The sequence below is a fragment of the Channa argus genome, chromosome 19 (genome assembly GCF_033026475.1).
Source record: "Channa argus isolate prfri chromosome 19, Channa argus male v1.0, whole genome shotgun sequence".
NCBI classification, from domain to species: Eukaryota; Metazoa; Chordata; class Actinopteri; order Anabantiformes; family Channidae; genus Channa; species Channa argus.
The window spans coordinates 5,392,859-5,417,820 of NC_090215.1; the positions used below are offsets into that span (position 1 = coordinate 5,392,859).

At 38.7% G+C, this 24,962-nt stretch overlaps 1 protein-coding gene and 1 long non-coding RNA gene across 16 annotated transcripts in view; one reads left to right on the forward strand and one right to left on the reverse strand.

Moving 5' to 3' along the window:
* Positions 1–21,814, reverse strand: part of svila (supervillin a) — a 73,908-nt gene extending 52,094 nt beyond the window's left edge. For 8 of the 15 annotated variants that reach the window (XM_067485915.1, XM_067485914.1, XM_067485918.1 and 5 more), the window contains exon 1: positions 21,653–21,814. In XM_067485915.1, the coding sequence (XP_067342016.1) occupies positions 21,653–21,770 (118 nt within the window). In that variant the 5' untranslated portion in view covers positions 21,771–21,814. Of the gene's footprint in view, positions 1–16,361; positions 16,420–21,652 lie in introns of all 15 variants that reach the window. The other 7 variants (XM_067485924.1, XM_067485912.1, XM_067485908.1 and 4 more) reach the window with 4 other exon arrangements.
* LOC137104556 (uncharacterized) lies at positions 16,656–20,008 on the forward strand. The gene is made up of 2 exons (XR_010911712.1): positions 16,656–16,957; positions 19,257–20,008. It is a non-coding gene; the product is annotated as an uncharacterized lncRNA (long non-coding RNA).
* Positions 21,815–24,962: the final 3,148 nt, after the last annotated feature.

A 24,962-nucleotide genomic window follows, 5' to 3' on the forward strand; every position in this document is an offset into this window, starting at 1 on the left:
TGTAAATGTCTAAATGTACCAAACCCAAAGCGGCTCAGATCAGCTTGGACAGAAGTTTAGACTCATGTTGAAATTAAAGTCATGTTTGTTCATGTAGGTTATACGAAACTAGCATGATTGTAAATATTTAGAAATCTAAAATGGACAGCATTAATCAATTTTACCTGCTAATTCAAAGTACTATTTAACCCTAAAATGATAAGTCTGACTATATCGGTTTATAATTTTAGTGGCTTTATAGCGGCCATGTTGCTTCGGGGTTACATGTATGACAACCATCTATGATATTAGACGCAAGGTTGGACTGGAAAAAGCTGCACAACCTGAGTAAGGTTCAGGCTGGGCTTGAACAACAAGTTTGGTTTAAATAGAAATATACAGAATATTATCTTTAAAACTTAACCCTTTTCCCCTTTTCTAATCTGTACTGACAGGTGGTTAATCCATACATTTTTAATTTATCTGATAATATTTAAAATTTTCATGTATAAAATATAAATAATTTGCAAAGTAACTAAAGCCAGATGACTGGGCTCTGGTTGCAAGCTCCAGAGAACATGCATAAAGATTAACAGCCCTGTTTCTGTCTTAGGTTCTGGGTTTCTCTGAATGTATCAACACAAACATTGGCACTCCACAGGGTTGTGTACTCAGCCCCATCCTCTACACCCTGTTCACCTATGACTGTGTCGCCACCCACAAGGACAGCATCCTCCTGAAGTTCGCGGACGACATCGAAGTGATAGGACGTATCGCTGGCAGGGACGAGGCAGCCTACAGGAGGGAGGTGGCCAGTCTGGTGTCATGGTGTAGAGACAAAAACCTCACCCTCGACACGGACAAGACGAAGAAGATGACAGTGGACATGAGAAAGGAGAGGAGAATGCATCAGCCACTGTTCATCCGGGAGCTTGAAGTGAAGCAACTTCAACTTTAAATACGTGGATGTCGACATCAGTGAGGACCTCACTTGGACACCTCACATCCCGCAGCTGATCAAGAAGGCCCAACAGTGGCTGTATTTACTGAGGAGGCTAAGGAAGTTTGGCATGTCGCCCAAGATCCTCAGCAACTTCTACAGCTGCGTCATCGAGAGTGTCCTGACCAACTGCATCACTGTGTGGTACAGCAGCACTACCGTCATGGACCTCAAAACGCCTGCAGAGAGTGGTGAATACTGCGCAGAAGATCACCAGGACTCCACTGCCCTCTCTGCAGAGCATCTACCACCGCAGAGTCCACAGCAGAGCTGCTTCCATCCTCAAAGACCCCTCCCACCCCCAGCACGGACTGTTCACACCTCTACCCTCAGGACGGAGGTACAGAAATGTGAAATGCAGTACTTCCAGGCTGAAGAACTCTTTCTTCCCCTCTGCCATCAGACTCCTAACAGCTGACAGGAGTTTGCAATCATGGACATAACTGTTTACATGGACATAACTGTTTATATTGCTTTATATTTTTGCACATCCATTTTTTATCAGAACTGCACTACCTCACTTTTTATTGCCTTTATTGCTCTTATTTTTTTTCTATTTTATTTTACTTTACTTTTTTTGTTACCATTAATTAACCTTATTTTTATACAGATGGCATTCATTGTGGAGAGCAAAGTAACAATTTCATTGTGCAGGGAAACAGATCTTGGGCGACATGTTGTTTTTGACAAAGGAAATGTCTGTTCATATGACAATAACTTTCAGTCTTCAACAGCTGGGCATGATGGAGTCTGTAATCGCTGTTGTGCCTTTAGGGCTGTTAAAGATGTGATTGTTTAAATGCTGGGTGTGTAGTCAGTCTGTGTGCATCTTAAAACCTCCACAGGAGCCTGGCGGTAACCCCATCCTGCATGACAGCTCTTCCACAATGGGGAGAACCCAGGCTGTTACACCAGGGTTCTCCAATAGGCAGGGTATTTTCTTGCAAGATGGTCATGGATGGATGTCAACTGATGCTTCTCTGAGTGGCTGCGGTGCTCTATGCGGTGGTTCAGCAGTGATGGTTGTCTGGTGACTGCAGCTACACAGGCTTCACATCCACCAGCTGGAGTTGCTGGCAGTGTTTTTGGCCCTGAAACCTTTTCGTGTCATTTTGACAGGCCATCACATTATGATCAGATCCCACAACAGGATAGTGGTGTCCTATATGAACAGGCAGTGTGCTGCAGCGTTCAGTTTCTGGAGCTTATGTGCCAAAAGTCATCTCCACAGCTAATAGCTTTATGGTCTTTGAGCTCCCCTCCTTTTCATCTGAGGAACAGGTGGATATGCATAAGCTGTTCCATTGAGTGTGCGTTCATGTGACCAGTTGTTTGTCTACTTTGCCAACCATGATAAGGGTAGAGCGCTGTCTAACGAGGGACTTTCCCACTGGGTTGTTGAGGCAACATCCCTGGCTTATAGCAGCAAATTCAACTAAGGCGGCGGCAACCTCATGGGCGTGGTTTAAAGGGGTATCTGTGGGTGATATTTGTGCAGCAGCTAGATGGTCTTCTCTGCACACTTTTGACTGGTTCTACTGTCTGGAGGTGATAGTTTCTTTGGTGGGTAATTCTGTTCTCTCTGCTCAGTCTTCAATGCACTGGAGTGGCTATTGGGGATCTTGTCCCTAGGTTTGAAAGCTGCATGGCAAAGTGTGAATATATGGGTGGCTTTCAAACTGAGGGGCCAACCTAGGTGACTGAGGTTTATATGTGCAGGCGGGGGTTTTCAACATGAATAAAAGTTTTTTCAGCCAGGCCACATGAGGCTGTGATGCCCCATACTTGTGTTGTACCTCAATCCCTTCCTTCAATCTTAATACAGTGTCACTTAAATAAAATTGCCGGAAGTAAAAAGCTATTGTTAGGCTGTAAATAAACTGCACTGCAGTCGTATGACTTTAGCGACACCACTATAATTACAATTTGTAATTTGATTTAGCACGTTTACCTCTTTTATAAAAACCTTTTTCTTAAAGTTTTTTTGTAGAATACCCATTTTCAGGCATTTAACAAAAAACAATAAAAAAAAAATAAAAAAAAAATCGGAGAACAGAGAAGTACAAAAATGCTAACTGGTTTCTAGGTTTTAGGATTCATTCCTAGAACACTGTACTGGCTTCGTGCCTTAACTGTCATATCTCTGAACCTTTTTAGTCACATTGCAAATGGATTACACCAAGGCAACACTGACCCTTTCTGGCAATCGTAAAGTTCATTAACAAAGAAACATACATACTCAGCTCAGCCTGGTTTTCCTAAAATAAAACAGATAAGAGGTCAGTAAACTCCAACTGGAGTGCTCAAAGAGGTTGAGCAATGTCTGCCTGTCAGCATGTCATGGACCTTTATTCTGGCCCTGAGAATCAACTGCTCCTCAGTTCCACATGATCATTTTGTTTAAAAATTAAATTTTTTTCCTTTCCATTTTCATTGACTGAGACCTGTTTAGATCTTAAATGATAAGGACAACTGCTGTAGGAAGAACTTGATTCCACTTGATTCAGTGGTGCTGAAGCCAAAAGCTGACATTTTAAATTTAAAATTTCTTTCTGCTGTTAAACTTCAAAGTTGCTGTGGAAAGATAATCATATAGTGTCAACTTTTGTCCAATTGTCAAAGGGAATAAAAAATAAATACAAATATGATAAAATAAATATAAATAAGTTTTTGTCCTACAGTATCATGCAATTTGCTTCCTTGTCCTCATGCACTGTTTATATAATGATAAGGGAAATGATGATTAATTGGTATATAACCTAATGTAGCGCCATCTGTTTCTCAGTGATAATAGCAGCCTTAAGGCATGTGATGCACCTAAATTGCTGAAACAAGTCTACACTATCCCAGTTTAAAGAAGTCCTGGGAAAAGATCTAGACCCAAGTCTGCACAGACGCATACAGAACCCTCAGCTGTTAAATAAACACATCTGTGCCTGCTTCAGTGTGATACACACCGTACATCTGGTCAGGAGAGAGAGCTACAGCACCAGAATTCCTAATCAATCCATCTTGCCAGGGAATTTGTTTCCACCGTGAGCTGCCACGGACACCTTCCCAAGAACTGTCATCTTGGAAATGGAAAAACTGAAGTGGATAAAGTGAGACTCTTGGAAAGCTTGTGTCTCTTTTAAAATGTGTGAGAAATTGGTTGAACAGGCAGTTGGTAAAATAAGCTTTAATTGTTCACCTTTCCCTTTACTCAGTACTATTAATTAGGTGGATGGGGTACATGTTAATTTACCAAATGTCTCTTGAACCAACACATATACTGTATAGAATGTCAGTCTCACCTGAGAAAATATCAAACATCATATATTACAGCACTGTAAATTGTTCAAAGATGCATTAATATGTTTGATGAATTTTAATTTAACTATAAAGACTAGAAGTAAACTTTCATGAAATGAAATAAAATCTGTAGCTTCCAGTCCAGTAAGAGTTTAGGGCAATCCTAGCAATCCTATCCTGTCTTATTCTCTTTTCTATTGTATTTAAAAATATGTAAACTAAGCACCTACAATCTTATGTTAGTGAGGTATAGTATTTTGATGATATAATTTTACTTTTCATACTTAAATGTATAGAACTAACTTGTAGTCTAACTCAATACGAGATCAATGTTATTTTCCTTTCTACAACTCCTATTTGCATCATCAACTAGTAATGAAGTTGACTCTTTGTCTGCAAAATACATTAAATATACAATACATTAAAAAGTTATAATGAGCAGGCTTCAAATATGAAAAAGCCAGCTTGAGACTGTGTTGTCAAACAAACCAGAAGAGTACAGAAGCTTCCAATGCCATCTCGTCTAATCTTTAATAAATCTCAGCCACAGCGGCTTGTGTCAAGCCTGAGGTCAGTGCCAAGGGCGGAGTCCCCAGTGCCATTTGTAGTTCATCATAAATCACAATTTATTAGATTTTAAATTCAACTGACGGGTTTAAAATAGAGGGAACATTCACATCATGGAGTAGTAGATATTCACCACATAAAACCACAAGGACTAAGCCTCCTTTTGGGTGCCATCTGGTCCTTGGCACACATATGATGATCCAGTTACAGTAAAGACATCTAAAGAGCCTAACTCTTTAACACTTGTTTATAATGATTCCAACAGCGCTGTTATAATTTTACTCAATCAACTACTTACACCAGACTAAGTTTTTTAATTCCACGAAGGCTGAAGATACATAAAATCCTCAAGGTTAATGTGTCATTTAATAGAGCAGTTCCTGGTAATCTGACAGGTACTCTGTCCTGACAGGTGGACAAACTTTCCAAACATGTAACTATCCCGATGATATCCGATACATCAACACTAAATGAATGACACATGAGCAAAGTTTACTTCCTTACAGCTATAATAAGAGATTACTTGTTTTAGGTCTCAGCCAATTAAGCTACAGTGATTCCCCTATTGCAGTCTCCCACCATGACAAACAGCTGAGAAAAGTGACAGTGACACAGCCAAGATTACAGCCAACCACTGACAATGTGTAACAGAAGACAGTCACAACATCCCCGCCTGCTTCACCTCCTCCCACACCGGAAATCAGATCAGACCTCAGCCAATTAAGTAACTGTGAACTAGGGCTCGTGTATATTTAGAGTAGAGGGTATAAAAAAATAAACATTGAAAAAAAAGAAAAAGACATCGCTCAGGGGATCAAAACTACATGTTGCATACAGCATGGGGTGCATAAACCTTCAATTATTCTAGACAAACAATATAATTTAAAAAAACAAAACATGGCTGCAGGACAGAGCATGTATTCTCACATATTAGACCAAATATTCCAATGTGCTAAACCATATAAAATAACTGAGTAATGATTACAGGCTAATTACAAGGCTTGTGTAAAACACAAAATGTTCTGTGTGTGTTTTGCCCTGTTTGGCAGCGCTCTATTTCTGTCTGTGTCCCAAGAGAGAAAGTGTAGCACAACGAACAACTGTGCTCTCCCCAACCAGTCACTCAACAATGAATGAATCGCACATGGAGTCTCAGCAGGCTGAAGAGCTGAAGCTCTCAGATCATTCAATTTCTCACTTAACATTTATCATAAATCTAAAGTTGTTGAGTTTGCTGTAATTTTTCAGTGAGCTGCTTTGACCTGGTCAAGATGCAAAATCCAACCAACAATCTAATTTTACACCACTTTCCTGAAATTATTTTTGTGTTTGCAAGACTTTTAAGTGTTTAAACACAAGACTATAACTATAAGACTATAACTATAAGTGTATACCTTATTTCACCTCTAAAAACACCTATCTAAACATATAAGCCACATACCTTTTTAATGTAGGTTGTCTTCTGGTAGAGCCATTTAGGAATGCTTCAGGTGGACACAGTAAAAAAGGTAGTTCAAAAGCTCTCCTAATTCTTTTTCCGGTCTACTTGTTCTACAGACTTCTAGAAGGTCAGCTCTGGAGGTTTGTGGGACAGCACTACTGGGACATAAAGATAGACTGACAGTTCCACAGGACTGCACCCCCCACCTCCTTTCTATCTACAACCCACCATTGGCTAAACATGTGTTGTGGCTAGATCCACAGCAGCCATAAACCCAAGGGCTGGGTGGGAGATAAATTTAGAACGGTGCTTTCCCATTACATCAGCGCTAGGCCAGATCAATCAAATGACAAAAGTGGCAAATGGTGGTCTTAAGGTCAAACCAACTCACAGTGGAAGATGGTAGGTTAAATAGTAGTGTTGAATGTGAATTAAAAAGTAATCCAGTGATGAAATTACATCCATCAAGTCATTGTTATTTTTGTGTTCTTGAACACTGTTCAGGTACAAGTATTATTAAAAAATGACTGTGTTTATTGTCTGTGTTTTACAACAAAAGAAAGGTACATTTGTACAAAGGTACTTCTGTCTTTTTCTCCAAGCTTTAACCACACATTTAACAGTAACAATGTTTGAAAGATCTATCCACTGTTAAAATAAATATTTGTAAGCGTGAGAAGAATCCAAAAAAAAAAAAAAAAAAAAAAAAAAAGGCAGAGAGAACCTAACTTTTGTTCTCTCTCCAAGCCCAAGCCAACCTTCATTACATTACTATGGTTGTCGTCTTTGGCTCACAAGCTATATACTGTACTCTTCCTCATGACAATATACTGTATGGCAAAACATGGTGCCTTTACATGTAGCATTAAAAGTAACAGGCTTCTCAGTGTCTTAAATTAAGCCCAGTGGGTGAAAACCATTTAAGGACCTTGGCATTAAAGTTTTGATAGCATTCAATCTCCCCAAAATAGACCCCTGCTAGTCTCTGGGATCAAATCACCTGTTACACCAATTAACTCTTCAATATATACAAACTGCCTATACACAAAGAAGCTGTATACGAATTACAGAAATAAAGATATTGGCAATCTAAGACCAACTGTACACAACAATAAACTGCTCCATCAATCCATTAGGCATGTCAAAGCAGAACTAAAGTTACAGTACAAGTAAAAGGCACATATGAGGATGCACAGATGACTTACACCTTGTGGGATAAGATAGTAGTAGTAAATATCAAAAGATACTGCTTGGTAACATGGGGCGTTCACACGTATGGAGACCTAACCAGTTTGACGCTGAGCTCAGACAGCACCATAATTCTGTAGGGGTGTTGTGTTGCGTACATAATTTACATGCTATGCGATGAATAGACATATGTCCTCTGATATACATAGACATGCAAGAGTATATAACCTTAATAATAATTCATTGTTTTTTTTTTTGTATAAAAACAAAAATAGCAAATATTACCTCAGAACAACATAACTTTTTTCACAGGTGGGCCTCACATCACAGACAGTTCTGTGACCAGAGTGAACCAAGCTTTGGCTGTCAGACAGGTGGCCTCACTTTTACCTGTAGAATACTCTGGTATGGAAAAAAGTTCACGATCAACTCAATGACTACAAACAGGGCACTGTGCATTAAAGCCAAAAATCCCACTTTGGTCTCATCTGTCTGTAAGTCAATGTTCCATAAGTTTTGTGAACTTCAGTCGTGGCAGACCTTCCAAAGAAACCGTTAATTTAAGTGTATTGTTCATTGAGGGCTGTACGGTCTGAGATATAGCTCTGGGTGTGTGTGTGTGTGTGTGTGTGTGTGTGTGTGTGTGTGTGTGTGTGTGTGTGTGTGTGTGTGTGTGTGTGTGTGTGTGTGTGTGTGTGTGTGTGTGTGTGTGTGTGTGTGTGTGTGTGTCTAAGCATTGCACAAACTGATAGTGGGGTGCATGTGCTAGGATGTTCACTTCTGGGAAGATTGGCAACTGTGTTTAATGCCTTCATTTTGTCAATGTAGAATGTAAAGTTCTACATAAAAGAAGTTGTTTGGAAATTGTTTTATAATCCTTCCGAGATGGATGTGCAGCAACATTGCTCCTCTAAGACCATTGATTGCCTTTCACTCTTGGCATTGTGTTAACACAAACCTGAATGCTCCAACCACCAAACTGCCAATATGTCTGCTTTTATAGACGTCTGAAGAACTGCCGATGATCAATTAATCAAGAGTTACTGATTACCAGCACCTGCCTGCAACTTTGCCGCTTAAATCTTTATATAAATATTAAGACCCATTATGATCAGACATTTTTATTACCTTCTGCACATTACTGTACGCTATATATACTGTGTTTTTTAGTTGATTTACTGTTGCACAGCTTGATTAAAAATCCCTGCTGTATCATACTTGTGGAAGCTGTTCCATTATGAGTACAGCAACACTCAAATTCCATGTCTAAATGACATTGGTGCTGTATCTTCAGTTTAAAAGGATTCTGGTCCCGGCACTGTTAGAATCGAGATAATCCAGATTGGCTCTCACTGCTGTTGACCCCCAGTGAGTCAACACTTTTTAAAGTCGGAAATGTCATTAGTTTTGCAGGTATAAAGAGTCACCAAATGACAGAAATTCATCCTTAAAGGAATAGGTCTTCAATCCATCTTCGCATTTCAATCAGAGCCTGAAATGTCAGCTTCATGACGGCAAAGGAAGAACAGCCAAGGGCAATAACCAGTACCATTCATTGCCTAAGAAGCCACAGTAAATATTTTGAGAGGATTTTGCAATGACGAGAAGTTTTACAAGATAAGTGAAAACTGACATGTTTGTGATGCTATGAAAAAAGCCCAGGGATTATAACAGTCTTGGAAATTAATCCCCTTTGCACACAATGCGTGTACAAAATGACACAGCAATCCACCTAGCCAAATAAACAAAGACCTTAAACCTAACAACCAGTCAAACAAACCTCACATTCATCGTGTTAATTGAACACTGAGGTTCAAAAACACAGTGAAGGACAACACTGGGCAGATTGTTTGAAAGCAAGAGAATCTCACATACACAATAGCCCAAGATAAGGACAGGGATTTATTTCTGCTGGCCACTGAACAAGGGCAGACTTGGCAAAGGAGAAGACAGTGACATTGGAAGTCACATGAAAGAGTAGATGTGGGCAGAAAGCATGAAGCAGAGATTGTGCATTAAATAGTTTTAGTGAAGGACACTATAATAATATGGGCAACACAATCACTGGAGAAAATAAAGGTGCTCACTATGAATAGGGACCAACACTGGGATGCACTTTAATTGTGAGCTTCGTGGCATATAGCACCATCTACTGTTGATAACCAGATACAGCCACAATGTTTGCCCAGACCTCACTAACATCTGGTCTGCTGTGGTAGACTTACACCACCTCATTCTTCAAACTATCAACTTATTTATAGCTGTGTAAAAAGATAAACCTGAAAATTGATTTATCCTTTTTTCCCAGCAGGTTGTGAAAGCAGCTCTGGGCAAGAGGCCAAGCTCTGGGGATTTTCGGCAGAGCTTTGTCTTTTGACTGAGATTCTAAGGCTCAAGGGGGTTCAGCCCCTCCAAAGTTAATTAGAAAAGAAGAAACATCAGTTCTTCCAAAGTCAGCAGAGAAGTGTTGGGGCAAATGTGATTTCAATTTACCCCCTCTTTAAGCGAGAGCTAAATGCTGATCGGTAACTTGCCCTGACCACACTGAACAGTCAGCACAACACATAAAAACTGAGGGCAAGAGAGCATGCCTCCTGTTTTACCATAAACAGCTGCAGAAAGACCAAAGTAATGTCCTGAAAGTCAGTAAAACTATTACACACACTCTTCCCTCCTTTACTGTCTTGCTTTTATGAGGGTCAGAAAAGCAGATCAAAAAAAACAAAAAAAAAAAACAGTAGGGACCTTTTTTAATATGCACAGCTCTAACACCCACACAGTCAGGCACAGACCGCTCGAGACTGCAGAGAAGACCAGAATGAGTCTGTTGGGCAGTGCACAGTGCACTAAGCCTGATCCACCAGCACTAATTCAAAAGACACAATAAAGCTCTGTTGACTAATGACAACCAAAGAAAGCAACAACAAAAGAACAGAAACATATTATATTAATCCACTAGCTTTTGTCGGTGCTATTACCATAGCCTGTGGTGATGTGAAGGTAGACTGAGACAATGCTGTCATACCAACCCTTCAGCCTCATTCATGTAGACCAAATTAATTTGTAAACAAATGCTTTTAGCACACTAATAATTCATAGAATATGAATGTATTCTCCCACAACTTCAGATTTGTATATTAAAAACTATTATGTAGTCGTGCTTGTTTTTTAAAACTAGAATCAGTAATTGAGACCTAAAGCAGTTAAGAGTTCATTTTTAACTCTCTCAATTGCATTAGTACACCAACAAACATGATTCAATCAAGCTGTGCTCTCCTAAACTGCATAGTAAGCATCCAGATGGGCTGTGTGGCTTGGATCAAAGCATATTCTTGTAGTTAATGCTCTACAAACACCTCTTTGCACTTTTGAAGCTGTCTACATCAGACCACAACATAAGATCACAAGACCAACCAAGACCTCTTAGTACAAGTTTTCAATGTGTCATTCTATAGCCACAAATAGGGCAAGAGCAGATAACGAAAGAGGGAAAATACAGAGGTTTGTAGGTGATAGAAAAACAAAAGAAATGGGGAGGGAAGAATCAAGAGGGAAAAAGATAAGCATAAAAGATGTTTTTGTTTTCTGAAAACTGAAGCTCCTTTCATATAGCGAGAACCTTATCTTGACAGCACTCACAGAAAACAGTTCCTGCTTCTCTGCTCCCTCTATCCCATCCCATTTCAACTCCATTATCTTACTCCACCATGACCTGCCTGTCTTTTTAACAGCAGCAAGCCTCCACCCAGGATCCGGCAGGAAAATAGGCTTTTAAAGTGCATTAATAGGTATGTTTGCCCAGCAATGAGAGCATTCATACAGCTGAAGCAAAACAAAATAGAAAAAAAAAAAAGTCAGGACTGAGAGTTTAGATGACTGACTAGAAAAAGAAGACTAACACTAAACTCTCCTAGTCATTGCTCCGCTGCTTTCAAGCTGTTATGTAGAACAGATTATCTCCAGTATCATACTGAATGGCATTATAGCTAGGACATAGAGAAAAACAATATAGAGAAAGAGTAAGACGGAAAGGACTTTCAGACACATGATCATACAATCAGACTGGAAGTAACCATGATCCAGAAAACCGCAGGGTGGGCATGGCAATGACCTCAGCATTGGCCTATTGAGGCAAGAACAGACACCTCCCACAAAGAGACCGCCTGGCATCTGAGCCATGATATTTACACATGGTTCCAACAGACATGAAACCAGCAATGAACAGAAATGGGACTTTGTCTTAATGAGCACCAACAACAAATGGGGATGATGGGGTTTGGAGAGAGTGACCCACACTAGATAGTGTGGTCACTCTCGACAAATTTCAACAAATAGAGCTTGTGACAAACAAAGGGGCAGTAAACCCGAAAAAGCAATAGCTCAGAGGCAGAGAGAATGGCTTCCCCACATGGTGGAAGACTAATGAGTGTAACAGACACAAACATGATTCCAGCTTTCGTGGAGATATGGGGCCTTTGCAATATCACTTCCTTTCTCCTTTTCTGTCTCCCTCTCTCCGTCCCTTTCTGCAGGTGTCCCCAGCTTTGGAGTACACAGCTTCTGGTCATACAACCTGCCTGATGTTTTGTTGCACTTTTCTTTTCTCTCTCCACTTTCCTCTCACCCCAACCGGTTAAGGCAGATGGCTGCCCACCCTTAGCCTGGTTCTGCTGTAGCTTTCTTCCGTTAAAGGGAGTTTTTCCTCTCCACTGTTGCCTAGGGCTTGCTCAAGAGGGATTTGTTGGTTTCTCTCTATACATCTTTAGAGTCTTGACTTTATTCTGTAAAGTGCCTTGAGATGACTTTGTTGTGAATTGGCGCTATATAAATAAAGTTGAATTGAATGGTTAAGAAACAGCTAAATAACAAGTGGCACGCCAAAACAAAACAAAAAAAATGTGAACCACCTACCTGCATTTTATATTTCTGACCTGACATTACTCTTTCCAACTGAACTTGTTAGTCAATGTGTTTTTCTTAACAAAATTCCAAATTCCATAGATTGCAAGTGTAATCACAAGAGTTTCCTCCTGTGGCATAACAAACTTTACACCAGTGCTCTGTGGCCAAATAATTTCATTTTGAGTCATACTAACTACATTAAAGGGGGGCGGGGGGTTAAAATTAAGCCTCAATCAACCCAGAATTTTTACATTACCTGTCAATAAAGATGTTCTGTGATTCAACCTTCAAAGTATCACCAAAGCTACATATGCACGTTAGTATACACGTTCAAATTTACACAATTAGCACAAATAAATGAATATAAACTGTAACATTGTCAGCAGCTGTGTTGGATTACTTTCCTTTTAGTTACAGTTTAGTTTCAAGTAAGTCCTGAGCTGTTTGATGCTGGGTAGGTAATGTACAGGTACACTGGGTTTACTGGACCTTTTTGTCTGAAAAAAGCAGCCTTCTGCTCGAAATAGGAGTGGTGAGAGAAGCGTTTCTGGGCCAAACAATGAATTAAATGTAGCTGAAGCAAGCCATACAACAGGAGACCCACACTGGAAGAGTTAGTCACCGGTGGATATCTTATACTTACATGTCCAATACTGACCACCACGTACCAGCTGACAAATTGTGAAGAATCCAACTGTTAAGAACATTTCAGACAAGTGTTTAATTTTCTGAAAATATGCATAATCTAAGTTGTCTAAGTCAACAAAGAGTGAGCGAATGTGGTAGGCATAAGTTAAGGGAGAACAAGTAGCAAGTACACATTTTAAGTAACTACTCATTTACATACAATACAGATTTTTCTTTAGTACTACGGATTTATATAGTCATATTTATAGGCCTTCTAATCAGGAGCCTAATCAGCATCTAGAGCCTAATCAACAGTGGCAGGAATTATTTAGGTTTATTAGGTCAATTATGAATAAGTTATTATTTAAAAGCTAATTAAAAGCTCCTCTGTGATTGTGCACCCAGACACGATATCTGACTGTCAATGGCACCCCGTACAAATACTTTCCTATAAAAGGCAATCTGCTCCAGTTTGGCATTAGACCAAGGGCAATGATGAGCAGCACCAGGTGTAGGTGAGTGTTCACATACGTCTGTCAACTAAACACAGTAACTTAGTCAGAGTTTGGCAATTCATTATGATTCCTGTTCAACTCGTCACCAAATTCTGTGATATGTGCTAACTGGAAGCCCCTGGTAAAATTCCAGCAGGACCTCACACTTTGACCCATCGAAAACCCAGAAGCAGCAAACACATTTTTATTGTAAGATGAAATTAAATATTAAGGAAAAACAAATGGGTGGGTTTTTCCTTTCTAATAATAGCAACTAACTAATAGCAACAGGATGTCAATCATACATGACTGATAAAATGAACCGCAAATATTTGGACTAAAGCAACTGGCACATCTGATCTGTAAGATTTTTTTGTACAAATCTGCTGTCATTGTGAGTACTCTGTTTCATAAATGGTAAATGGTGGAGCTGCTATGCAGCTGACCAACACTCACCAGGAGAAAGTAAGTTGGGGTTCAGTGTCTTGCTCAAGGACACTTTGAGATGTGACCAGAGGAGCTGGGGATTGAACCACCAACGAGACTGGTGGACAACCGCTCTACCTTTCTGCGCAACAGTTGCCCACAGTGATAAGGAGTCGTTTATATATCATTCAAGCTTCATCAAAAGCCAGCTATAATGTCAAACACATACAAGGGAGGGAGTAGTAAAACACACCCCAGTGTTAGACTGATGGATAAATTGGAACAATGTGGGTGGATTTGGTAGCAATATATATATATATATATATATATATATATATATGTATGTATGTTGTAGGTGTGTCACCATGTATAGAGCCTAGATGAGCCAAACAGCAGGAATTCATAAGATACATCAGATGTTAATCTGGTCAAATGTGTATAGAGCTTGGTTTTAAAGGACAATATCATGTTTTATTTTTGTAGCATTGCAAATAATTTAATTATCTAGGATAATATTTACTAGCTCATAGAGATTGAACAGTTTGGTTTCAGATGTGGGCTGGCAAATAAAATTAATTCGTATATAACTTAATTTTTTTCTTACATTTATGTAAATATATATAAATTAAGGACACATATTCAAAAATGGATACCTTAGTGCACTTCAAAGTAATAACTCTACCTGCTTGTGTTTTATGGTTAGATAATATGTTGCATTTTTAATAAAACCGATATAGAGCACTCAGTGCTGCCCATACACCTTATTGCCACTACCACATAGTAATAACTTAAGGCAACTCATATGAACATACTGTATAAACCTTTCTATAGGCAAAGAATTCATTTAGTAAACTGTGATGGGCAACTTATTTTGCAATGCACAAGGGACTTAAAACAGGCGTTTTATAGTGCTGAACCTACAGTAAATTATCAGCTGAATCTGCAGCTCCCCTCAACTTTAGAGCTTTAATAGTGAGTTTTGGCTGTCTAAAAAGGTAAAGCTGTCTGGACCGCAACTTTACTGTTTTGGTTTAATCTCATTGTTCTTACAGAGCTGTTTACAGCCATAGCATGTGGCTTTTTTCATAGCTTTAAAAAGGCACTGCTTTACTTGACAGACACCATTAGTGACCATCTGGAGATTACGGGGGGAGTATTTACTTCCCTCAAGAGGTGGTACAGACCAAAAACAGAGCCAACAAGCAGTGGAGATTGTACTTAAATTCAATCATGACCTCATAACTAGTATAGTATTAGTATAAACCTACTGGTATGTACAAGAGGTTACTTTACAAAAAATAATTATAAAAGAGCTCATTTGACCCTTTAGCAAGTGCAACAAAAGGAGTCAGGGATATGTAAATCAAACACCGGGTCCTGAGAAGAGGTTTAATCAGGCTAAAAGAGTTAAATCATACATGTTAGTTTATCATGGGTGTATAGAGCCTCTAATCGATCTCTTCTTTCTTTTATGCCAATATTGTCATTTTTTACAGCTACTTGACCTATAGAAACTCAGCTAAAAACAAAACTATGAAACTCTCATGAAAAATGTGAGTAGTGGGTGTGAGAATATTAGAGTTAGTTAAGTAGGAACAAACATGTTTGCGTGGACCAAAGTCCATTTAAGTCTTTGCTAAAACACTGAGTGCAGTCAACCACTAGCTCACTGACACAAATAGGTCACTCAAGTCTGTGTGTATTCTTGGCATCATACTACCTATTGTGTCAACACAACAGCTGTTGAGCTAATATTTTTAACACTGCAAAAACAAAATAAAGAAAAAAATGTTGGATTGTTAATATTAGGATTCTGTTATGCACTTTAAGGGTCCACATTAATACCTACAGTCATTCAGTTTAGCCATATTAGCCAATAGCTACATAAAAAAAAAAATAAAAAAAAGACACTCTTTGTATGGGTACATAAGAAACTTGTAGGACAGTTCCTTCAGGCTGTTGAAACATAACAAATCATGATCTTCCAGCAGGACTGGCCTTACCTGTAAACTCACAGGTACATTTGCTTAAAAACTACACTTAAGTATAAGCTGCATATTAGAGTTCAATCACAGTTTTGAGCAGCTTGTTTTGTTGTAAATGTATAACCTGTAAAGCTCAAGCAGTAAATAATGATAATGAATTTCTACTCACATTTTGTAAACAAAAATTATTTTAAGTCATTTTATCATTTAAGCATTTCTTTTTAATAAATTCTACCCCTACTAAAAAAAACAAAAATGAAAACAGAATATAAAACTTTGCAGAAGTGATACTAACAAACCCATTAAAACAAGAAGTAATATAAAGACAGTCCAAAAGTACTTAAAAAAAAAACAACTAGTCAAATCATGAAGTAAGTTTATAAATACAAAAGATAGACAGAAACGCACACACGTTAAGCTTTGGGACACAAAGAACAAATGGACTCAGCTGATGTACTTACAAGAAGGGACAAAAGAGTTCCGCTTTTTTCCTTCACTGTCTGGGCTCCTGAACACCACCTGGTCATGAAAACAAATCATTAATTTACCAGTGTGTTTGGAACTGAAAATCTAGTAAGCTAGGACAGAGTTTCCCTTACACGATACATGAAAGAAATAGACTTTTTTCACACTTCCACACTTTTTGACCAGAAGCAGTCGAGAACAGACTGCTTAACTTCCATTTTAAGTCATTACATAGGAACAATTGCAGAATGTTAAAACTTGAGCTTTTGTAGTATGCCTAAATGTTTGTGTCGTTTCATTCATTTTAACAAGATCCAAAACTTAAAAGGGTTCAACTGATAAGGCAAGCCAAACTACAATTTTTTAAAGGTCCAAAGGAGGTAGCACATTTGTAGTTAGCACTTCACTCCGGATCATTATAATAAAGCAGGCAGCACTCGGCTCATAAACAGATTTGCAGAAAGTGGAGAATGACTATGAAAGGGAAATTAAACATTTAGCTGTGGAGGAAATGATCACCTCCAGTGCAAGTGTGGAAGCTGCCACTGACGCTTCTCATCTGGACCCCGATTATGTTTCCTACCCACCACAGGTAAGAAAGATTAACATAAATTGTGTATAACGTTAGCTACGATGTTATATAAATGGCTGTTATGGCAGAATTTTAACCCGTTTTCATTTTCAGTCTTTTGTTGGCTCTAATTTAAAGCTAACCAACTTCGCCTGTAAGTTAAAGCTAGTAAACTTCACATACTTTTACACAAGCTCTAGCTTCTTACAGTGATTCTGTTTACATGTGTAAGGTAACTAATGTTGCAATCTGTGTACAGGAGAAATATAAGTGATAAAAGTGGTGGTAGCCTTTACAGTGAGTCATTAATTTAGGCATAATTACATTTATCAAGCATGGAAATATTCTGACACTGTTGAAATACAGCAACCTCGGTAAATGTACTGCTTTATGAATGTTAATGCTTGCAACTATATAAAACAGTCATTATTTTTTGAGAGAGGAACTGAAAACACTAGTGCAATCCATTGTTACCAAGTCACTGGGTTGCACAGCTTAAAGCAGAAATGGGGTTACCCGTGTGCAAACTACTTCCAGTTTGCTTGAACAAAGTTTAATAAAAGTTATTAACATATGGAGTAAAAATCCCAAAATCCAACCAGTCTTTATACCAAGATTTGCACAATACGATGACACACCATCTCAGAGCAGAAATGTTTGTGGATTTACAGTAAAATCATCAGTAACATTTAGATAATTTATTAATGGGTTAATTAAAAAGGCCATATTACGAATGATTCCAAGTTAAATTCTTTAACCTTGGGCTCTATGAAAATAATTCTAGATGATTTACAATTCCAAAAACTGTTTCTTATAGGCAACCTTTATGTAGTTCCTCCTAATCAGGTATGTATGAAATGATTTGTTATAATCTTGTCCCTTTAAGGTCCCTCTAACCCAAAGTCCAAGGTGTTTGGATTAGCCAGTTTGGTTATAATCCAGCCATGTAAAACAGAGGAAAAATATTCCCAGCTAAACTGAGCCATATAAGTAACTTAACAGTGGGTGGGTGAGACTAAATACTTTGCGGGCGTTCAGGGCCCAAACTGGTGGTCTGTTTATGGACTGACAATGTTTGTACATAGAACTGTGGAGAACGTTTTGAGAAAGTCCCAATAAAGTCTCTGGGAGCCATGGAAAATCTTTAGGCCTTTGGATCCATACGGTAAAAAGGCTGGCCACCCCTCCTACATAAAATAAAAGGCACAAAGACTCAAAGGGACCCAACTAAAAACAATGAGTCATTCACTGTTATTTGACTCATTTGACTTTGCAAAAGTTTGCAGTCATTTGAAAATGTCTATTGTCTATATTTGAAAGAAAGCTGATTTTCTATGCATCCAGTATCCTAACCGCCTATCCTGTTCAGGGTTGCAGGTGGCTGTAGCCTATTCGAGCTCTCATTGGGCGAAAAGCGAGATATACTCTGGACAGGTCACCAGTCTATCTCAAGGCCAGCACAGAGAGACACACATAGACAGACAACCATTCACACTCATATTCACAATTAGGGGCAATTTAGAGCCACCAGTTAAAATACATGTTTTTGGACTGTAGGACTAAACTGTAGTACCCAGAGGAAACCCACACAAGCATGGGGTGAACATGCAAAATCCACACAGGGATTTGAACCAGGGACCTTCTAGCGATGAGGTGGCAGTGCTAATCACATCAACATTGGACTGCTTAACACCAATCTGATTACATACAATGGTGTTCAGACACTTTTTACAGGGGTCTCCAAGGCCCAGTCTCCAGGCCCCAGACCATTTCAGTTTTTCAGTAATGGATTTAAGCTCAGTAAAAACTGCCTGTTAGATGATCAGATATCAGAAACTGCCTTCCCCAACCATTTTTTTGGAACTGACCCAAAAAAGCGATCCAGCTGTGTGGAGGTGAAAAAAAAGAGCCTGACTGTATTCCTCTTTCTGGCCCTCTCTTTTTATTTAAAATTATATGATAGTGTGCACTGAAACATAATATAGGTGTGGATGCAAAAAAAATAAAAATAAAATAAAGGCATTAAAAGCATGCTGTAACAACCAACTGTTTAGTGTAGTAGGTTTTATATATTTGTGTTTTTTCTGTGCCATTTTTATTTCTTCTAGTTTTAGATTAGAAAAATGAAAATACATTTACTCCTAAATCATTTGGATGTGCCAATTACTACTTTTTACTGTGTATGAGCACAAATTAACTCTGGGCCACACTGTTTCTTTTTTAAAGTTTTTAGGAGATTGATTTACTGGAACAGGAGAGGTGGGGTTGTTTTGAGGATTATAGACTTATAAATCACTCCTGTTTTGCTTGTTTTCTTTAGATGTCATGGCAACCTAGGCCACCCAAGATAGGAGATCACAGAACTCGAACAAAGGCTCCATCCATGTTACAGGTGGAGCCTCTTGTCATCATCACTGAAAGATGTATCCCACAACAGAAACTCACTGAGCATCTACTTCAAATACTCTAGCTTCGCAGTCTCGCCCCTTCTTTGTCCACTGAGGTCTGTGGGAGGCAGTGGACCCACTGGACCCAACCTCAGCTCTCTGGACTGGGGCCTCCACAACAATGATGTAACACCCAAAAGGGTTACATAACTAACCTCTTCTGGCAGTGTCTCACTCTGAAACCCTGAAAGGAACACTCCCAACAAAGCAGAATACTGGTCTGTAACCCTCTCTTGACATACAATGAAAAAGTAGAAACAGAGAATGGATCAAATCAATCTTTTTTTTTTTTGCTGGTTATATGCAGAAAGGGAAAATAATTTTTAAAGATTTTACTGCTAAGGTTAAAGAAACAAGTATGCGGTTTCATCCATTCATCAGATAAGCCTTTTCCACAGCAAAAACACGAGTGTAATCCGTATCATTAATGTCAGCTCAGTATTTTCAAGGTTCAGATGTATAGGCATTATTAATTACAACTGTTTTTTTTCTGCAATTACATGTTAAATCCAAGTTGAACCAAGTTCTCTTTCTAGCAATGATAATGACTTTAATGATCATTTTCCAAAAGTAACACTTTTGCACATTTAAAAAAAAAAAAAAAAAAGCTTTCTTGTAAAGATAAGACATGTCCTTGGAGACAGGCTTTGCAGGCCAGCAGTTTGCTGACTGGAAGGAACTTTGTATGGGTACATATCCATCCAACTGCAAGCAGAAAATAAGTCAACTGAAAAGGAAACATAACTATTTTCACTTGTAGTGAGGGAACCCATATGTAATCAAAACAGAAGTTACTATTGTAAATGAGATTAACAATTATGGGAAAGTCTTAAAAAAACGTTTCCACATTTTATTCTGGTGTTGATATAACTCTTGCCAGACAACTGTAGAACATCGTGAGGAAACAGGGAAATGCAATCATAGTGATACTCATAAGAAAATCTTTTTGTTTTACTGAATATCCAAGCAGATCTTGTTGTACTTAGTCATGGGAAAACACTGCCAAAGGTTCGAAACCTTTGTCATGAGTAACTGAATCAGTGAAGAGTTACCATTTTTAGTTACAATTCGGAGGAAAAGCCCAAAATGCAAGTGAAAACTCCAAAGCCATGCCACTCTCTAGTTATTAGAATGATCAAGCACAAGCTGTTTAGTTGTCACAATCCGTGGTCAATGACATTGCATGCTGAAGGTTTGGTAGAGGGGAATGGCAGCTAATTAGCTTTCTTCTGCACTTGTGAAGGGGAATAACACAGCCTTCCTAATTAACCAAAGGTTATTTACTTTGTAACACTATAAGTACCTGACTGCCTGCCAAATAGACATTTGGATTGTTTAATCTGTGTGTGATTAAAGTGAATTATTCAATTTAATTTGTATAACTTGCTCTAGCACAGCCTATTGCCAAATTATACTGACTTAATCTACTGCACAAAGTGCTCCTTATCAGTACAACATAACAAGCAGGAGGTGTGTGAGAGACCATGCAACACTTCACTTTAGAATATGCTCAATTTTAGTATTTGGTTAGGAGCTAATGACAGCCCATCCCTGCCTTCTTCGAAATAAGCTGTTCGGTTACGTTCAGTGCCAACCATAAAAGTCGACTTTTTGCTGCAATCAAGCCTGCATGGTATGTGTTGTACAAACCGGAATACGGACAATGTTGTACTGATTATCGCCAGAATGTGTCATGTTTTATTTGCAACGTGTCTTTGTGCACAAGAATGAAAACGTTAAATTAGCTGATTCTTCGCCACAGTTTGGAATCGCGTTCGCTCCCTAACGAGCCAGACCAGTGTGTCACGGCTTTAGACACTGGATGTTATGTTTGTTGTAACATAATATATATCCGTTAAGAGAAGTTAAAACTGCATTTTTATACTGGCCATGGGATCCGCGGTGGAGTCAGTGTTCTAAGTTATCTGGGACTCATCACGCCTCTGGTTGAGGTGATATAAAACTGTGGATTGTCTCCACCTGTCAGAGGATGGCCTCACCTGCAGGTATGCCTGGACTAAATAACTAGAGTAATGCAGTAATGTGTTAGGAATTCCAAACAAGACAACACGTTCGCCAGCACCACCAGAACCCTGCAAAATCCCGTTGGTACCTTTTGTTGTTGTATATTGTCACGCTTAAACTTCGGTTCAGTTACGCTGCGTCCAGACCCAGCAACTTACTGAGCCTTTAAGTCTTTAACTCCCTTAGAAAACAACACGGCCGTGCATTACCACGAACAAACATTTCAAGAGACTGGCGTACTTACCCACGCTGTCCTGGGGAAAACAACTGGTTTCGAGTGTCCGCTGAACTGCCTCCAAATATAAACTATGGAAATATCTCGCAGACACGCTCGGACACAGCGAACGTTGAACGAGTCCCATCGCTCTGACTCGGCTCCATCTAAACTTCTTCTTCTGCAAAGTTCACTGCAAGTCCACAAGGAGTTTCCGGTCTTTAACTTCCGCATTAAAAGTCAGATGTTAGAACCTTTTTTTTTTTTTTTTACTATTTTAAAAGACAACATTTAAACATTAAGGCTGATTGTTGATTATGGGTTGATATTGGTAACATGGTTTCATCTGCGGGTTTTTTAACAATATTTTTTTTCTCAGCATTTAAATCTCTACCATATGTATATGTATTATTTTACATCACTTGAACTTGTTTTATATATATGATTCTGTGTCCTGTCAACTATAAAATCTTATTATTTAATCCTGTAACACATTATATACAAATTTGCAGCCATGTCTTAAGATTTTATTTTTATTCTGTCTTATTTATTTGGCAAAGACTGCCAGAAGAGTGAAAAAAGATTTGACACAGTTAATGGATATTTCTTATGTGAGCATTAGTCACAGATAATTGGCTGATTCACACTGCCGGTCCAAACCTGGTAGAAATTGTGGAGGTTTGCGTCCAGAAGGCCATCCGGGATAAGCTGAAAGGACAAAAAAAACAAAAAAAAAACAAAACAGTTGTCAAAGTGAAGTAAGCTCTGCAGACATCAGCAGGTTCGTCTTTTCCTATTGTTTCATTTCAGACTTTTATTTTGAAGGCAACAAAACGTCAACATTGATTGTAATATATTTTCTGTCTTTACTCAGTTCTTAAAGGAAGCTCACTGACACAAACACACACTCAAAGCGCTTCTTCCTGTGACTTATGGGGTCAGCCTCAGTGCAACGGACAATCAATGGCAGAGTTAACATTCCACATATCCTGTCCATGAAAAACAAACCCAGATAAACATTCAATGTGACTACAGTTCAAGCCGTTCCTATCTCTGTGACTGCAGCACTTAATAGCCGTATAAAATGCAAAGTGCTGCTAGTAAATAGCCATCTCTTGCTGTTAAACCCTATTGTATGAGAGAATTCTTTGTTGCTGAGGTGGACAGGTAACAATATGACTTTATTTGACTGACTTGTCGCCTCTGATCTTTGTTCACTCGGCCTCCTTTGAATAGTCTCCATGGTGGTGAATTTCAAGGCATGTTGCTAGGGGAAACGGGCCAGTGGCAAACAAATGATCCACAACTGCAGTCAGAATAGTTGATGAGCCTGTAGTGAACATGAAACTCACCAGCAGCCATATGGCAAACACAGAGGAGGTGTTTGTTGGGAGGAGGAGGTGGACCTTTAGGTCAAATCTCTGTCTAACCCATCTCCTGTGTGATGATGTTTGAATTTATTCAGCATTGTAGTTGCAAATGTATTCCCCATCCTGGTATTTCAACCATGTGAGAATCCACCATGAAAGATAAAGAACCCTTTGTGCACTAATGAGGAATGCCAAACACAATGATTTTGTTGCTGCTAAAACTGTTACAAGATACAATATGTGATGTTGAAAAAGACAACAGATGAATAGCACATTCCAGAAATACCAGATATAAAAGTTGTAAGTGTTGAGAGGCAGACAGGCAGATGTTGGACTGTCAGGTGACCTGCTGGTGCTGCTGGTATCAGATGATATGTAACTTTGAGCATAAAACTGAATTATTCTATTGGTGAACATCCTGAACGGAACGCTTCAGTACCCAATGAAATGTAAGGCATAACTGCTCTTCCTCACATGAGGAATTCAAAACATTATGCTCCCCGACTTCATAATACTACACTACAAAGGTACAGTATGTCACCTTTCCTCAGTTCAGATATTCAGTATGAATTGCCTGTTTATAGTATCTGTACCCAATTATTACAAGAACAAGATGCATTTATATTTTACCAGCTACAACCATACTGAAAACTCTGCTTCACTGGTGCATTCGTTTTTTTAAAATGGTACGAAAACAATTTTAACAATGGTATTAGTAAAGAATATGTTAAATTAAAAGGTTATTGCAGGCAAGTCCTACTCCCTCTGCATAATGTATTAACTTTTATTTGATCTCCATCTTCAATAATATATAGTAAATTTACATCTTTGTTGAACATACGGATGTTTTTTGAGTATTCGGGTGTCCTGAATTCCGTTTTGCTCTGTGTGGGTCAGGTGAGCACTTACATGGCATCTGCTGTTCTTGGTGTGTGAGATCATGTGAATAGCTGAAAGAGAAGCAGCATTGTAAAGTGCTCGGTTAAACGTTCTACATAGGCAGACCAGTTAGCATTTAACTGTGCCACTCTACCCCTCCTGTGTCGAGTTTAAGCCTACATAATGAGGAAAAACCAGCAATGTAATCTGACAGCTGCAGATACACTAACAAGACGTCTTTTATTCCATTGTTCTTTCCTTGCCTGGACCGACTGCACTGGGCTTGTTGTTTTACATCATAATGTTTGCTTCTTCAGAGTTCATATTTCCGATCACTTCCTGCCCTTACCTTTAAGTGCATTTTGCAATAACAGTATTGATTTTGAGTCTCAGTCTGTGTTTTATTTCTGATGATGCAAGTGATGCAGTGCATGCCTTGTGAAGATAATGGACATGAGAACAAGGTTGAAGAAAAACTTTTTTACCATCCACATGCTCAAAGAGAGAGAAAAACCTGCACGCTAAAAATTACGTTTTGAATTGTCAACAATGTGGAATTAAGTGTCAGAGAATTTTCATCCACTGCAATTTTTTTCTTATGTTTAAATTACATTAGAAGCCTTATTCAAGACCAACAAGGTACTCTAATGAGTATCATTTTGGACATGAGAAAAGCTTGGACTGCACAATGTAACTGCCTGGATTTTAACTTTGTCCTACCTGCTACAATGAAGGCCAGTGGAGATTCTTTATGCTTTAGAAAAGAAAGTCCTATTTACAAAAGTTAATCCCTGCAGAAGTCAGCATGCTTTAAAAAGTTACCCAACGATTCCTAGCTCCAAATAATGCAATACACACTAAATGTGTTTAACTTTATCTTCGAAATATAAAACTAGCCCTACATTATGTAAAATATAAGTAATTACAGAATGTAAACTCCACTGAATGTCTTGATAAGGACCAAATTACACCATCCCCACCTCTGTTCTCTGTGTTTTGTACCTGTAACAACCTGTACAGCTTTTACACTGAACTGCGCACTACTTTATTTAAATGTAGTGGGCAGCTCTCTGGGCCAGTGTCTCAGTTGA